The sequence below is a fragment of the Maylandia zebra genome, linkage group LG19, assembly GCF_041146795.1.
Source record: "Maylandia zebra isolate NMK-2024a linkage group LG19, Mzebra_GT3a, whole genome shotgun sequence".
NCBI classification, from domain to species: Eukaryota; Metazoa; Chordata; class Actinopteri; order Cichliformes; family Cichlidae; genus Maylandia; species Maylandia zebra.
Window position 1 is genome coordinate 23,352,791 of NC_135185.1, and position 18,264 is coordinate 23,371,054.

Here is an 18,264-nt window from a genome sequence, read left to right on the forward strand (position 1 = left end):
TAACGTGTCATACAGCTTTGTTTGACAGAAATGAAGGAGAAAATCTTTGGTTCATTTGTTTGTTTGTTTCTACATGAGCTTTGATCATTCTCTGTAAGATTAAGCTCAGCTATTGAACGGCGTATATTTTAAAGTAAAGGCTTTAAAATCCCTTCCTTCCCTCCCCATCTCCAGCTGCCTCCCTCTTCCCGCTCCACCACAACCACCCACACATGCAGGGCCTTGGAGTAGGGGTATGTCACCAGGGTGCAGAGGAGGCTACCCCCCCCCCCCCGTCCCCTTCTGGCTGCCTCTGCCTCAATTTTATCCCACAACTTAGACATTCACATTACTCACACTCTCATTACACATACATATAGGATCTTGGGGGTGGGCACGATACACGGAGTCCAAAGTACCATCAGGGTGTACACCCCACCCCTGGCATCGTTGCCCACCTCTCAATTTTAAATACACGTAGACATTGAGGGCTATCAGGAGGGACCATGCGCTTACCTGCTGCTCTCTGGCAGGTAGCTCCAAGCCCTCCTGGGTTTTAAATGCACCTTAGAACACACATGCATCAACATTACAATGAACGGGTGGAGGGAGGTTCGGAGTCTTCTCTCACCCCCGTTCTCTGCGACCTGCTGGAGCAGGGGGGCTAGGACTAGGAGGAGGAGTTGGCCGTCCGACTGCGGTCTGGAGTGTGGAGCCTTCCTGCTGCTGCGGAGTCGGGGCGGTCTGCCTCCCCCCACCGCAGGGAAAAGGGAAACACCACCTGGGTCTGGGTGCAGTTCCCCCCTCCAGGGGCGGGGGCACCTAGACCCGGTTTGTAGAGTACGCTTGGGGAGTGTGATCGTGTGTACAACGTCTCTTTATGTCTGTCTCCACGTTGGTTGAGTGTGGAGTAAGTGCATATGAGAGCATGAGGGTGGGAATGGATGTTTGTATCTGTGTGTGCCTGTATTTCTGTGTCTATATGTCAGGTTGGGTGTCAGGCGCCACCTCTCTGGGGACATCTCAGGCCCTCCAAGGTTTGGAGGCCTATCTCCCCCTACCACCACTTCCCCTGCCAGTGGCGGACCCCCTCAGACATCGGTGCGTTGGTGGTTCTTTGTGTCCGGGGATGGGCGTCCAGGTACACACCGGCTCACTCCTTGGCGGCCGCTTATCGGGGCCTGGAGCCTGGGGCTCGCTCGGGCCACTTCGGAGGTGGGGTGCCCCCGGCCTCTCGGCCTGGGGCTCGGTCACTCAGGCGCAGCTGGCTGCCGGCGGAGCTCACGGGCGCGTCACTGCAACTCCCCCTGGCTTCTGCTCCGCGGCTGCTGAGTGAGCCCTCATCTGGGACTCTCCTCAGCTCTTTCCGGGACAGTGGCGCAGCTGCCCCTCTGTTGGTCTTCCTTGGTCTCTTGTGTTCTGGGGGCCTCTGGATGTCTGGAGTTTTGATCTCCTCCACACCTGCTTCACACCCTGGAGGACGGGGCTGTGGCCCACACACACCCTCTAGCAGATTATTACATGAAGGAACCTTTTAAAAAAACAAAAAACAAGCGCGTCCATGCTCACAGGTGTACACACGGGTGATCACACCCACAAACTACACCCTTTTTGGCTCCTACCTCAAAGCACACTGTGTTCTGTTGATCTTATGTGCTGCACAATAATGTTTAATATTTAGTATATACTATCATATTCCCATATATCATTGTGATGTTGTTTATTCTATTACTCTTGTTCTCTTCTGCTTGCTTTCTTTTTTCTTTCTCAGCAGGTGATCCAGGTGATTGATATATGCATTTTTTTTCTCTGCCCGTTCTGTTGGTTTTTGTCTTTTGCCCTTCTCCCCCGTCCCTCTTCTCAGCTGTTTCTCTTTCCCTCTTTTTTTCTCCCCTTCTTTCCCCCAGTCAAGTCTGTCCCGTATTCAGTAAGTGAAAATAAAATAAACAATAAAAGGTGAATCAAATGGACCATTACGGCAAGGCTGGGATGGTCAGTTTGGTAAAGTAAATCCGTTGGGCATCTTTCTTTGCCTTTAGACAACAATTCTGATGGCAAAAGAACCAAACGGGACAGGCCAAAAAAAAAAAAAAAAAAAAAAAAAAATCAAGTTAGTACAAACGTCACTAATGTCACATAACTTTGCCGACATGTGGCCAACAGTAATGTTTAATGTTCTTCGTTATTAAACATTTGCACATAAATAAGTGACATAATATTCAGTACTTACTTAAAGTTTACTCTTCGGCCGCCCCTCATCCGCCGTTTTTTTTCAGCAAAATTATCCACACCCACCGCCGCGCTATGCATTCTGGGATATGTTGGGCCACGAAGTCTACACTGCCACAGCCTTAAAATTCAGGGAAATGTAGGACACATTTCAGGGCCGCATTTCGAGCAGGCTTTGAATTGGGACAGCCTTCGGCGCGCCGCTGTGACATAATCGGCCTTGAAATGAGTACTTTAAGGCTGCAGACCCTGAATTGGGATACAGCCATAGGCTGATTGTGGCCTACACCTGTTTTCACACCTGGGCTCGTCTGATTAACGTAGAGGATCAACAGGGGGTTCTTGACTGACTTGGGGGACACTCCCCTAGGACTTAAATCTGGGACTGTCCACCATTTGACCTTAGAACTGAAGAAGCTGTTTGGATGAGAGGTGAAACATCTTCAAGCAACTTAAAGAAGTCCAGATGCTTTTCTTTCCAAAAACTCGTTAGACATCACTTTTTGTCTTCTGCTGTATGTCGCTTGTTCAGTGTGTACAACCTCTAAATTGTATGCTGCCAATTAGCCTATATCAGTGTTTTGAATTATAGAACCCTTTAACATAGAATGGATTAATAAGCAGTGTAGAAAGATGTAAATGAATGAGCTTCCATTGTCACTACCTCTACTGGTGTATACATAAGATATTAGCACTGGTTTTCCTCAGTGCTGTTTAGGGGCATTAACACTTGTGGTGGCTTTATACATATCACAGGCAGGGGATCTCATTGGTCAAGAACCAGCCGAGGATCCGCCAAGGATCCACCATGGTGTTGTCAAGATCAGCTCACCATTTTAAGTAACTGTATTTGTATGTCAATCAGAGATATCCTGTGTTCTCACTGGTAGTCAAAAAAATTTATCTCGGATCCCACACAGTGATCATTTCACTCATAGTCACTGAATATCCTTGACTTTCTGTGGGTTCTGGTTGCCACATTGCAGTAAATTGCTTCCAGTGTGGACATACGCTCCTAGAAATATCAAGTGTGCAGAAAGGATAACTGACAGTACTAGTAGAGGTAAGATAAAAACTTTTTAATAAGTCTACTGTGTCTTTCAATCTACAAGGTTTAATGTGACCCTTTTTGATATTTTGGCTGTTTCATTATTTGGCTAAAACTGGAACTTTTAGTAGATTACAAAATAATATATGTATATGTGGGAGGTTTAGCTGCAGTGATCAGATCAAGCCTGTTAAGTTATAATGTGTGGCTCCACTGTGATTATCATAAGAGGGAGCACTTTTTTTGCATTTTATTTTGATCTGCCTTTTTATCTCTAAACCACCAAACTGTGACTACATGTAGCTCATTAACATTTTAGAATTAAAATATTGAATGCATTGTGATGTATTTTGGACACAGAAAGAGTGATGCATGAATAGTCTTCCATTTCACTCCATCTCTGGTAAGAATTACTTTCCAGCTACTGAAGGTCATTTCAAAATGTGATGCTATAGTAGAGCCACTCATTAAAATGGTTGCCTTTGACACTGCATTGAAGTTGATCTAAAGGAACCCCTTTATTGCCCCTTTACTGTAATAGGAAATATTTTTTTTTGCTATCCTGCAATTAAAGAATTATGCAACTGATACCAATGTGATTTCTGTCCAAAAAAATGAACCTACAGTCAGCAGCTGTTTAGCTTACATTAGCTTGGCTTAGTTTAGTTTAGCTTAGCTTAGCTTAGCTTGGCTCAGCTTAGCATAGCATAGCATAGTTACAGGGGAAACCAATGTATAGTTATTAAACAGCCATTTTAAAATGGCTGTTCTGCTTTTTGTACAGCTCAGCTCAGAGTTGTCCTGTTTTCAGCCATTATGCTAAGCTATGTTGGCTAGCCAAGTTTATATATAAATCCACTTATATATAAACTTGTTTAAAATGTTTAAAAGCAAGCATCATACATGTTTTTTCCAGACAGTTTCAGCATAATCCAGCCTATGTCATGTAATACACATCAGGCATCTCTTTAAAAAACAAAAATAAAGAAATACTACAGTACACTTTACAAATGTTTGCTCATTTGTCCATATCTTTATTTTCATTTTGACACTATCAGACATATACAGTAAAACACAACATTTGGCAAAATACAATGATTTGGCAAAAAAAAAGTATTGATTGACTAACAGATTATTTCAGTGAACTGGCATTAAAATCAAATTTTTTTGGGATACCCAGTCATATAGCATCCAGAGAATCACTTCTGGGTGCATCAGTGAACCTCTCACAGATTCAAACTGGACAACAGAGAAGCCGCAGCTCCTTTTCTTTGTTTTTGTGCAAAAAAAAGAGAGAGAAGATAAAGAAGACTTATGCGGCCCAAAAAGATAAAATGAAAAAAACTTTTTTTCTTAAAGTCACCAACCACATTGGACAAGAAAGCTTTGTTTTCATACATGAGATTGGACTGTACAATATGAAACCATGACTGGCAGCTTCATAGTTATCCTGTGGGACGTGCCAAGGTCTTGGAGGACAGTTTATAAACTCACAATAGCTTCATCTAAGACGACAACTGGCACAGTGAGTCACACTACTCGAAATGAATAAAAGTGCTGTATTTCTGCTGCATTTTGGCACAACTTTTTCAATTAGGTCATGCCAACAGGATTGCCACCAAATATAAACAAAGAAGAAAAAAAAATCACTCCTCAAATGTAAAAGTGCCTGCCTTGATGAAAATGTCCACCTCAAAACCGTTAAAAGCATCATTTCAGATGCTCTTAATTCTTTTTCAAGTGTCTCTCCCTTTAACTTAATTCACAGCCACTCAAAGCACCGGGCATTACTTACAAATGTACAGCGCAGTCACAGTCACTTCCAGACAACAACTGCATGATATAAAGAGATTTACCATGAAAAATATATACAATGCTGCTGGAGTTCCCACTGTCTGCTAGACATAAAGGAATGATCTGTGTTTTGGGCTGGTTTGATCCAATTCCTGCTTCAGTTCACTACAGTGTTTATGTACAGAGTCCACTATGGCATTTGGAACCGTACTCCATAAGAAAAATAATTGGTTTCATCCTATTTTACATCAATGGTCCCTTTGAAATTGAAGAAATGTTAACCTCACTGTTTTTATACTTTGACACAGAAGCTCATCTTGCATAAAATGTTGACAAGAATTTGTACAGTACTTTCTGTAAAAAACATAAATCTCTGTTAATAGCTGCTGAGTGCTGTTGCAATGCATTGTTCAATGAATTAGCCGTTCCAACAACATCTGAATGTGATGCAATATCTGCGATATATGCAGATACCGAGCTGTCTTTTTGTAGTGTGGTCTCAAGGGTGTGGTGCAGTGCTAAAACAATCAGAATCACATGGAAACACTCGCTCCCAGACAACACTGAGGTATGATGATTCATACAAAAATACGGGTAACCTTGCAGCAGCCATAAAGATCACATCTTTCACATCTTAAGTTATAATGTGTGATGAGAGTACAGCACCTAAGTGAAGAGCTTAAGCAAATGCTTGTACTACGTGCTCATTTTGTGCTCTTTCTGCTAAATGCAGTCAGTCAAAAATGACAGACTTTCCAAATTAAGATGCAATGTGAGGAGGTGTGTGTGGGAGTTTCATATTGCAGTACAATGGCTCTGTGCTGTTCTATCATCATCATCCACATGGAATCCAAAACACCGTGACAAAATTACAAAAGACAATGAACAATTCACAGCAATATTAATTAGCAACCTCCCTCTCACATAACAGTGACATCTTCTGTCGGATACCAAGGTAAAGATCGCCAAATCCAATCTACAAATACATTGACCATCTGCCTTAGTGTAAGTATGTGAAAATAACAGTTTGATTAGCAGTGCAAATGCAAACTTATAAAAATATGGGAAAAAAATTACAGCTACATAATTCCAAAAATACACAATATGTACATGACCCTATTGAACCATTTTCACATTGGAGTTTAGTAAACAATGCATAGGTGAATTCATCACTAGCACAGATGAGATTGTTTTTTATCATATAATGCCTCATTTGAATAAATATTACATAAATATTTTCACTTTTATGTCAGCCCCTCTTCTCCAGCTAACACTTTCCCCAATTTCAGCTTGTGCCACTTCATAAGCAGGGGATAATAAAAAACAAAAACTTGCATCATGAATGTTATCAGAACATTTATACAATCATGCAATCACACTAAAAAATAGGACAAAATCATTTAAAAAAAATAGCAGCAGATGAGGTTATGTTAAGTAAAACATGGTCAGAAATAATTTTAAAAAAAAACTGTGCACTTGTAAATCATAAAAAATAAATTAAAAATTATAAATTAAAAACTCAAAAGGCAAAGTAAGGCTTAACTAAAATTCAAAGGACAAAAAAAGAACAAGCTAGATGTGTCACTGGGCCTCTGAACCAATAGAAAGACACCATTCAGCTGCTCACGACAGAACAGCAACGAACCTTTGTGTTAACTGAAGGACAAAAATTTTACAGTACTGCCTTCAACAACATAACAAAAATCACACAGTGTGATGGGATCAGCCACACATGGGTAAATCAGTCCATTTGTTCACTTTATTAGTTTGTTTTGCAGTTTTCTTCATTAATATAATTCATTAATCATTTGGTTAAACCTAACACTGATATTATGAGGCGCGCACATAATAGCGTTGTGTGGTTTTTCTAAAAATGTTTTCTGTTATATTAATTATGTTTTTGGGTTTTTTTTGAGTTACCTGGGTTTGGGCGGTGGCTGTTTCCTGTCTGGGAAAAAGGGACCTTCTTCTTCTAAATTTTTATTGTTGGTTGTGGGGGCAAAAGGCATGGCTGAGGACTCTGGGAACAATAGGCCTGCTCAGAAGGACCAACCATGTGCTCATCAGGAACAGGGATGTTTTAGGTTTACTTAGGTTATTCTGTGCTTAGTTAATATTAGAGTGTGTTTTTGTTTTCCCCCTATTGTGTGTAAACGGCCAAACCACTATAAAAGCTACTCTCTTGTGTCTTTGTAATTAGGGTGGTTTGTGAGTTAAGTTATGTCCACTTTGTTTGTTTAAGCTTCTGAAAATTACTTTTTGTAGAGTTACATTTAGTTGACCTCTTTTATGGGCTTGCTACTTATGTTTTTGAATTTAGTCTTTTTTGAACTTTTTGAGGGTTAAAATAAAGAAAACCCTTTTTGAAGAAATTTTTTTACCTGTGTTCTTGGCTGCTTAGCCCCTCACACACAGCCCTTCAAATCTCTAACCGCCCCAGTACCACTTATCAAGGCTATTGAATGCCTTGTATTCCTTGTGCCTTCGCAAGTAATCACAAGCCAGGCATGTGTGCTCTGCCCAAAAATAGGCCTTCTTTACTTTAAAGTGTCGCCGCCACTCAAAGTACCTGAGGTACATTTCCTCATTTTTGTCCAGGAGCAGCAGGTAATCAGCCAATTCCTTGGGCGAGCTGAAGTCGTCAACATGAATGAAGGAGTCTCCCTGGATAAAGTTCTCGTAATTCTGCCTGGGTGGGCCGAGAACCACTGGCACTGTCCCCACTGAGAGTGGGTTGTACAGTTTCTCAGTAATGTAATCTTTGTGGATGGAGTTCTCAAACGCCAGATAGAACTTGCAGCTGGCGATGGTGGGAAAGTAGTCTTGGTCAGAGATGTACTCCCCAAAGGCCTGTCCATATGCATGAACCTCAATGTGTTTGTAGAGTTCATTATAATATTTCACCCGCACGTGATCCTGGTTCCAGTTGCTTACAATCCAGCAAATCAGCTTGTTTTTGCTGGGTGGTACAAAATCCTCTTCCCCTTCTGCTGCTACGATGGACCCATAAGGCACTTCAATGTCAGCATCCTGACGGTAATTGAGAGTCAGATTAAACAGGTTCTCTATCCCAGGCAGCTGGGACGAATGGGATGGCGACTCAAAGTTCATCCATATCCACTTCTGGAACGACGGTCGCTGCAGCGGCGGCAGATTGGACAGGTCAGTGCTGATGTCCCGGTGATGGATGACGACTCCATCAGACTTATTGTAGAAGTTCCTGTCTGCTGTGATGAAGCAGCCATCAATGTTAAAGAGAGAGCTGCAGACGCTCAGGTCGTACGTTTGTCCGAAGGGCCAGAGCCAGATCAGCAGAGTGGTCACGTTTTTATCGCTCTTGGTGGAGAAGAGGTTCTTGACCCGGTCTGTGGATACTGTTGACTCTACAGGACCTGATAACCAGCTTGTAGATGGTTTAAAATACATCAAAAACAGAGTCACAAAGCATCCCAGTATAAAAGTACCAAGCAGAAGGGGTCGCAGAATTCTGTGAAAAGGTGCAGATGGCATACTCTGTCCTAAAAAGGGCAAACCAAAGAGAAAAATACCACACAGTCAGCAGGACACAACATCAGGACTGATCATCTTATCGGGCTTTACATACTACCAACATGTAATAATGTCTACTGGATCATTGACTCTGAACAGAATCTGTGCCTTTAAATACTTAGTGGTATGAATATATACTGTGTGGTGTGTAAGGCAATAGTTTGCATCGGTGCTCAAATAAAACTGCTAAATAAAACTGTGATGCCTCCTACAACATATTGCAATACAAACCTGGCGGATTTTACTGAATGCTGAAATCCAAGCAAGAGTAGAGGTTGTGGGAATTTGAGGGAACAGCTCCTACATCGGATCGAAGCTTGGGTTAACCTCCTCTGTGATTCGGTGCTCATAGGAAAACAAATTGCAGGATGGAGCTAGAAGATGCTTCTTTGCTCTTAGGCTGAATAATAACGATCCTTAATGACTGAATGAAGTGTGTTTGATCTTGAATTTACTGGTCTTCTTAATGATGCCTCCTTTATACAAGCAAAAAGAGAAAATGGGAGAGAATCTATTAAGCCAGAAAAAGAGACAAAAAGCAAGCACTTTGATGACCCCTCCCATTTTGCCTACTCTCTCCATACTTGACCACAGGTATGCTATAATCAGTCTTGGCATAACAAATTAGTTTAGTGGCTTTTTTCCTAGTTAGTAGTGATATGAATTTATTTTGGACTTTCCTGTTAGTTGGCTCCTATGAAAGTTTATTTTTTATCAGTAGTGTAAAAAAATCTTTCTCGGGGATACAAACAGGTTTTAAGCTTGGACAGAGAGAGCTTCGTTAGCCAATTCTTGTTAGCTCATGAACTTTGAGTTCATTAGTGCAGTGGTGGTTCTTGAACTCACTTACTAGGTTTAAGACACTAGGTTATGTGTAGGGAATCTGAAGGAAACGGTTTCCAGGGCCTACTCCGTGGAGCGGCTTCCTCCGAGGCGTGGACGTCTATCAGCAGAGAATGTACCTTCACCTATCAGCAGAGAATGTACCTTCACCTATCAGCAGAGAATGTACCTTCACCTATCAGCAGAGAATGTCCCTTAACACAGTCAAATATATTCTCAAGTAATATTCAAGCATGCCATTCAGCGTGTTAGTACGAGCTCGGGAGCAGCTTGGGAGAACAAGAAAACAGAGACTGCTTCAGGTTGTCTTCCCAAATTGACTCAACTTTATTCACAAGTACAACAGTTTATATAGAGGGACAAATTCATGAGTCAGCAGATTCTCAGTTTAAACCAGTACAGACCAAGATAAGGGAGCGTCTTCCTGCCCATGGGTGAAGAAGCATCCTTTGTGTAGTTTATTAGTTCAGATACAATTGTGATTATCTCAGCGACATATTTTCAAGGCACAAAACAAAGAGTTCTTTCATTAGTGAAATCTGAAACAAACCATTTGGCCTTCAACAGGCGTCTAAAAGATTAAGAAACTAATGTAGCTGAGGGAGTGATCTCTGTGGTATTTCAACCTTGTACCAGCCTGTGATTCTCACACATCAATTCTTGGGTCAAAGAGAAAAATAACTAAAACAAAGGGGCCTTATTGAATGACAGAGTTTTCCTGTATAATGTCACTATAAAACAATATCCAGTAAATGCTACCATGGTACTAAAATACCTAACAGAATCCACTGAGTCACCTGTTACATTAATGTGGGTAGAGATATATGCTTGGGAACACCTCAGTGGTTTTGATGGGATCACTGGTTTAACCAGTTGCCACTCACTTAACCCCTACTTTTAACTGCCTAAAGGCTAGGGTTAAGTTAGATGGTTTTGGTTGCGAGAGTAGGAGGACTGTTCTCCAGCTTCCTTGGCTTGTCCCTGACTTGTAATCGGCTCCTTCATTAGAGTCACTGAATCAGTGCCCAAAGGCTTTTGTCTTATAAACTGTAGAACACTTTGTTAGTAACTTGTTGTGGTGCAGGACCTTAATATTGCGACAACATATCGCGTTTGGTTAGGATTATTTGTTGCTGCTTTTGGTTGTAACTTGGGTTTTGGCTGTTATGCTCTTTTGTTCTGGATATCTTACTATTGTCTGTGTCCAGTATAGAAACTTTGTCATCCTTAAGCTGTGTACACACTGGAACTGATTCTCCTGTTGCGTGTCGCTTTAAAGCTGGCAGCTGGTGGCTTGCGGATGTTTCAAATTCTGGTTGCCATATTTACCACCAGATCATATGTTAATTAGTGATATCCTGCATTCTCATTAGTAGTCACTTCAGTCAGTTGCCTGGGATTTGAAAAATGTTTACTCCAGGCTCCACTAACTTCATGCAGTGATAATTTCACCCATAGTCACTGAATGTCCTTGACTTTTCGCCATGTTGCACTTCCGGTTTGAAAATAGCTTTTTTCACATGTGGAACCACACTCTAAAAAGTAATTCATCAGGCCTTTTACCACCACTTGATTAAATCCATGGCTGCCACATAAAAATTCTAATTTATTGATTAAGATAGACCTTCTAAGTTGCAAACTTTATTTTTTTGGGTTGTGTTGAAATAATAATGTTGGTAATTACATTAAATTAATTTTATATGTAATTTGAAATTAAATCCCAATGTTAGTGGGTTCAAAATAAAATTCAAGTTGTAATTACTTAAAGAAATTTAATACATAACTTATTTTTTTCCACTGTAACTTCTGATTTCAAATTCCCTCCCCTACCGACTTAACTAGCTGGGCAAATTCACACATGTTGAGTTGCATGGTGCAAGCTTTTGTAAAAGACATTTCAAGGTAAGTAACATTTCATTTACAAATAACAGTTCTACCAAAGCAAAGCATTTGTGCTAGTCACCTGTAGTGGATTTGTGTATGATGTGATGCTCATACAGATAAGGAAATACTTTGCACTACCACATGTAGCTAATGCTAGCCATTCTAAACTTTAGCACAGCAGAGGATAAGACTTATAAAGTTTCATTTGACAAAAGTCTTCAGCTAGAGAGTGCAACTGTGGCTAGGAAAAGCGTGGTTAAAGTTTTGCTACACAGTGCAATCTAATTTCGATCTTAGGCTGATTTTGTTTTTCTTTTTACCAAAATTGGAAGCCTTAAACTGTGAATAGTTTTGTCAGAGGGATAACCTAGAGGCTTCTTTTTTCCATCTGGCTCACCTATTTTATGTCTTTATAAAACTTGCATGACCTATACGTAATATTACATTGTAAATGATTTTGGTTAGTATTGTGATACAGCTTAAAGTAAGTATTGTTCTTGATCTTAAGAGCTGTAGCTATCTTTGTTTTGTTTTTTTGGGTTTTTTTTTTTTTTTTTAAATCAGATTGTGTGAAATATTGTTAATGTCATTCAAATAGCATTATTCTGGCATTAACAATGTGAATCTACTTAATATTAAGACTTTATGTAAGCAGTTAGTATAGTGTGATAATCTAGGGTCATTAGTGCTTTGTTAAGTTGGGACACATTTTTTACAAAATGGGCTGGGAGTGAACAATGTGTAAATTCGAAACCTCTGCAAAAACAGGGTTGCTAAAACATTAGAGATTACACCACGGTTATGGTGGGGAAGTCTCCCTTGTCTTCACCAAGATTGTTTTTGTTCCCTCAAAACTTGGGGTAGCCTTAGATCACTTCTATCCTCTTTAAATAATGTATTACAGCATTCATTAATGCAGTATAGCTAATAGTCTGCAAGGTTTAATTCTTCTGTTTGTGTGGTCTACAGATAAAGGAGGAGTTCAAGAGAATAACCACTGTAAGCCTTGAATGGCTACACTTGACCATTGCACCCCAAAACTGATGGATGTCATTTTATCAAGGGGAGGAGCTAAGGGAGTGAGAATCAGGCAGATCAAGGACATGCTTCTTGAGGTAGGACAACTATTTAGACTTTGGGTAGCTTTGAAATGCACTTTGTTGTCAGTCACCCATGTATGTTATACTCACACTTTATTTTTTCTTAAATAGCACAATACAATTGAAACACGCAGAGAAGTAGCCATCTGCTGCCTTATCACTTTCCTTGGAGAGAAGGACGAGGACCTTTTCATGGAGTTTGGTGTAAGTAATTCAGCATTGTGTGTGTGTGTGTGTGTGTGTGTGTGTGTGTGTGTGTGTGTGTGTGTGTGTGTGTGTGTGTGTGTGTGTGTGTGTGTGTTCCATTGATCATCTGAATTCATTAAGATTCAGTAAGTATAAAAGTCTAATCTATAATTCACTAACCTATTTTTTAAAATTTGCTTTACAAGGACACCAAAGAACTTAAGGCAGGTGATGAAAACTGCCATCATCAGTGACCGGTACACCCCTGGATCTAACCATAAGACTGCAACCATTGTGGTGGAGGAAACAAAAATAATGGAGGGCCAGAATTTCCCAAGGTGCTGTGTTTTGCTCATGGGCATAATATATGCTCTCAATCTGAGCTAATGCAAATATACTTTTGAAGTTGTTCAGAAGCTGTTCCTTGACCTTGATGGAACCATCATTATGTTAAAGATGTTGACTCTGTTTCAAAAATTGTTAACTGTTTTGAATCCTGTATGTGTAAAATTGATCTTAAAGGTGTTTGCTACATTGTGTAATAGAAAGATGCAAGATCTTGTAAAGTTTGGTAGGCATTGAAAGTTAACATTTACTGAACACTTGCATGGAAGTATTACTGCAACAAAATGTTTTCTAAGTAGATTTTTTACCAATTGAACACATTTGTTTCTGTGGTGTTAAATACATAAAGGCATATTCTATAACTTGGCTGTGATGGTATAAATCTAAATTTCTGGTTTATTTTCACTTTTTAAATACAAAGTGTTGAAATGCCTACTGTTAAAAAAATAAAAAAGTTATTTGATAAAAAAAAATGTTGAATGAATTCCTTTCTTAAAAGCTATTACAATAAAAAAAAAAATAAGAGAAAGCTAAAATGATGATAATAATGATGAAAATCAGCAACTTAATATTTTAAATAATGAACTTTAAAAAATTGTTTTTGTAATTGCTGTAATTAATTACATAACACTTAAAAATCATTTCAAATAATGTGGAAAAAGTAATTGGAGGAACATAATTTTTATGAGTAAACAACTTAAAAATATGTTTTTAAGCTACCAAATATTACGTAAATGGTAATTCAAATCACCTTTGATTATGGAGGATAATTTAATTCCCGTAACTCAATATAGTTTGTTGGTTCAATCTAATTTCGACATAAGTTATCATAACTCAAAAAGACTAATGGAAACTGTTGCGTTAATTTTTTTTGTTGAGCTTAAACAATAGTTTTTAGAGTGCATATGGAGGTTTGGGATATGACTGTCCAGTTAAGCTACCTAGCATGTCACTGTTTGCTTTCTAGTTATTCCTCCTCTGTCTTGGTCTGTTCTGTTCTCTTAAAAATGCTCCTAGAAGTATCAAGACTGTAGAAAGAGTAGCTGACAGTACTAGCAGAGTTGATATAAAACTTTTTAATAGGCCTATAGTATTTGTCAGTCTATAATCTTTAACATGACAAGTGCCAGAGAAATGGCTTTTTGTAAAAAAGAAGCATATCTGTCATCGCTTGGCTAACTGTCAAATACCTGCATCCACACACTCACCATGACTGAGCTAGGCATTGTACAGTTCTTAATTCAATTGTGGTTCTTTCAAACTCCATTACTTTGTGGGTTTCCCTATGTTCTGTGCCCACTGAGCTACTTCATAGCGCCACAGAGAAAGCTTGTATTTCCAGCATGCATGCAGAGATGAGCTTAATCTCTACAAACAAGTGTATAAGGCAAAACAAAACTTCTCACACAAATAGTCAGGTAGTCCTAGATAGTCCTAGATATCTTTTAAAAGTTTCCAGTTAGGCATGGATGTAGGTTGTTATTTTGGGTATCCACTGTGTGTTGTAAGAGAATGCTGCCATCTTAAGGCTGAGAAGAATAGAAGAGCTCTCTGGGGCTCAGCACACCTGCATTTGGCACAGAGGCCACACAAGCCTGACATGCCAAGTGCAGAATCAAAGCTTGAGAGACGATTTTTCTTCCATGCATCCCTGAAGCATATCTGAATCAGTAAAATCAAAGGAAAGGGTAACATGCATCCATGCTTCATCCAAATCTTTGACTTTGTTACACAGATATGCACCAAGTGGACACACAAGTCAGAGATGGATTGAGATAAGAGCCAAATGAGTGCCACTCATTTTAAAGGCTTATGGTATCAATACATTTTCATGTAGGGACAATCCTCTTACAGCACTCAACCATGCCTCCTGTGAGCTGCAGTGATAAGCTCTGTGGTTAACAGGATGCATCCCATGCATGCCATGATGTGCTGGTGTCAATTATATAAAACACCCCATAGGATGGAGGTTGACCTGTATTGCAGTGATCAGGTCAGGCCTTTGAAGTTCCAGTGTCTCCAATGTGATTATTTAAAGAAGGTGCACAATGTTTTATTTATTTATTTAGATATGTCTTTCTATCTCTAAACCACCAAAATGAGACTAAGGGGAGACTCCTGCAGCTCATTCACATTTTAAAAAAAGCATAGCTGTGATTTTGTTAAATGCATTGTGATGTATTTGGGACACAGAAAGAGCACCGCATGGGTGAGTAGTCTGCAGCGAGGCCACGTTTGAAGTGGCTGGAGAGCAGTAAGGGGAGGAAAAAAACGCAGTCACACATTTTCTGTGGCAATATCAGTCACAGAAATCTCAAATCCCAAACAGCGTTTTGTAACGGGTATGCAAAGGCTAAAGCTGCACATGTACACCAAAATTGTTGTCTTTAGATTGCAACTCATAATTTCTGGAAGGAGCTCCGCACTGGCTGAAAACGGACACTCCATCTCAGGTGAGAATTAATTTCCAGCCACCGAGCACTGAAGGTCATTTCAAAACGTGACGCTGTAGTGGAGCCACTCTTTAAAATGGTTGTCTTTTGGCGTGACACTGCATTGAAGTTGATGGGAATAATAAAGATACACTGGAATATTTTCCAGTGCTGACTAACAGAACCTAGATAATAGCGCGCCGTGGGCATAATATTTGCAGCTATGAGGGCAAGGTTTGAAATACAAGTCACATTCACGGGAGAAAAACATCCATGTCCCCTGCAGTGTGTGAACTGTCTAGTGCATTAAACATTTAAAAATGCAGTGTACAATCAAACACCCCGGGGAAAACGAGAAGCGGTCTATATTTGTCACATTTGTTTTGCGCATTTTCTTTTTGGCGTTTGCAATTAGCTACAGATGATTTGCCTTTAAAATCAGGTAGAAGATCAGACATAGGATGCAAGAATGGGGGGGAGAAAGACTCAGCCAAGCATTTTACTCACCATCGCGACAGGCGTGAGTCAAAATAAAGCTTTCTTCTCATTTCCTCCTCCTCACTTTCAAAGACACATAGGAACATACGGAAGATGTGGATGCGTTTGGAATAAAAAATCGAGCCCGCACGCCGTGTTTGCAGCAATAGAGCCCGCATCCATCGTCTTGATCCCGAAAAAATGATGATACCTACTGTAGTAATGTGCGCTGAATCTTCTCCGCTACTGCACACCGACGCAGAGAATGATGGCTGCAAGTGAAAAAAAGGGGGGAAGAAAGAAAGAAAGAGGGGGAAATCGCGACTACCTCGTTCGCTTGCACACTAAATTCATATCTCGGTGTGCGAGGGCGCCATGTATGCTCAGGGATGTGATGCGATGTGGAATAATTCCCTGCTGGCTGCCCATGCGCTACCTTGCTCTGTTTACCGTGGATGCAGCTGCAGGCTGTGGCGGAGCGCTAGTTTGAGTGGGATGCTGCGATTCCGCTTTAGTACCATATTACACTTTAATCGTTTGTTTAAGGTTCTCATTTGAATAAACAGGTCAGTCATCTCTGAAGGATTCACCTCAATTGGTCTGTACAAATTAATCTTTCAGTGATGTAAAAGCTGAAGTCTGATTGCCAGTTAGCGAGGATAATGCACCACAGCCACCTTCAGAGGCCCAAAAACACAATTCTGTTAATTTTCAGCGAGTTTATTTAATATTTTTCGCATTCTTAAATCACATGCAAAAACAACTTACAAAAAAAGTAGGTTCAATTATCTATACAGAGGCTCACAGATGCAGTTTGCCCCATTAAACCTTGAGCATGCCCTGTGATTTCTTTTAGCCAGTCAATTAATCATTTACGGGGTTGCTCTAGTGGTTTAATGTTGTAATTCAAAACAGTTGGAGTCATCATCACAGGGTTCATTTCAAAATTAACGACTAAATTTCAGAAGTGCATCAACACGATTTTGCATGGGTCAAACTCCAAAAAACTTTTCTTACACAGCGTCGGATTAAAGGCAGCCTTGCACAACAGCAAGGCAAGAGGACATGAAGACGAGATCTTTGAGTTTGACTTCAGTAGGCAAAGCAACACCTGGATGAGCCAGAGCCAATTGGAAAACAAGTGCTGTGTGCAGGTGAAGCTCATTTGGCTTTTTTGGCCACAATCACCAAAGGTACCGTTTAAGAAAAACTAGTAAAAAGCATTTAATTGAAAAATAAAGCAAACACACACACACATAACTTGCCAACTTTTAAGCATGAAAGCTGTTGCAGTAATATTCTGATTTGGGAGCGTCGGGAAAATTGCCTGGATCGAGGCAAAAATAAATTCCAATAAAAGTCAGCAAATTCTGGATGCAAATGTTCCGCAGCCAGCCAAGGACGTACAACTGAGAAGATGCTGGGTTGTACAATTAGACAGTGATCTATAGCAGTCCTTAAAACTTGCTGTGAACTGCTCCAGGAATCCAAGCTGAAGCTGAATGGCTTTCACAGCCATGCTTGCTTATAAACCTGTGGGTAAACATGCTGCATGGCTGCGGAAGCCGAAACACCACCAACAAAAATTCTCACAAGTTCAAGTGATCTGGAAGAAGGACTGGGCTGAAAATTAAGAGGCAAGAATAAAAAGACCACTGTATGTTTTCAGTGGAGAGATGGCTTTGCTGCGGGGGCAGTTTTAACATAATGCGTGATTTGTGCAGATGCAGCCAAACAGCTGTGGCCACGCAGCTGTATGCACTGATAGCACGTCTAGTAAGAGAAGTATCTGTTAGACTTGTACTGTACCATGGCAACAGCTCATAAATAAGAAGGCAATCTACTGCACAGATAAAAACCTATTTTGATTTTGCCCTCCATTCCCTCAGCTACAAATCTGTTTCAACAACTGAACTGCTATCCTTCCATCCCGCCGCTGTTTGCATCATTATGACTCATCTCAGATTTTAAACTGACATGTCTTTGAAATGTCAAAATCTATGTTGCAGGGTTTTTTTATTTTCTTGTACTGTATTTTGGGCTGAAGCCGAGTTGAAAGCAGAATGAGGCAACAGCTTTATTCCACCAGACTGCTTTGTTTACTCGTGTCTCTGCCTCGTTCCAGAGTGCACTTTATTTCTATTCGGGTCTAATATAGTCACAGATCACAGAACTGCAAAACATGCCTATGCTGTTTCGGCTGGTGAAAATCCAGGAATAGCAAAAATGCACAAGGGTGTGCAAACAAGCGTTAATAAGACATCAGTTAAATTCACAATAATTCGTTCAAGTGCAACAAAACGACATACATCAGCGCAGCCAAAATTAGGATAATTAAGTGGTTCACTTGCCTACGGCTTTGCAAATCATTTGGCTTTTCTCATAAAGTTGGTCTTCA

At 40.3% G+C, this 18,264-nt stretch overlaps 1 protein-coding gene and 1 long non-coding RNA gene across 3 annotated transcripts; one reads left to right on the forward strand and one right to left on the reverse strand.

Moving 5' to 3' along the window:
- Positions 1-4,267: 4,267 nt before the first annotated feature.
- On the reverse strand, positions 4,268-16,358 carry fut9a (fucosyltransferase 9a). 2 transcript variants are annotated; one of them, XM_076877274.1, is made up of 4 exons: positions 15,897-16,358; positions 9,450-9,567; positions 8,831-9,075; positions 4,268-8,568 (listed from the first exon to the last, which is right to left on the reverse strand). In XM_076877274.1, exon 4 carries the CDS (start codon positions 8,558-8,560, stop codon positions 7,478-7,480), a length of 1,083 nt encoding a protein of 360 aa, XP_076733389.1. In that variant the 5' UTR covers positions 8,561-8,568; positions 8,831-9,075; positions 9,450-9,567; positions 15,897-16,358; the 3' UTR covers positions 4,268-7,477. The 2 variants fall into 2 exon arrangements, with proteins under 2 accessions (XP_076733389.1, XP_004540389.1); XM_004540332.4 differs by lacking the exon at positions 9,450-9,567.
- On the forward strand, positions 11,755-13,445 carry LOC143414090 (uncharacterized). The gene is made up of 3 exons (XR_013094648.1): positions 11,755-12,441; positions 12,538-12,630; positions 12,819-13,445. It is a non-coding gene; the product is annotated as an uncharacterized LOC143414090 (long non-coding RNA).
- Positions 16,359-18,264: the final 1,906 nt, after the last annotated feature.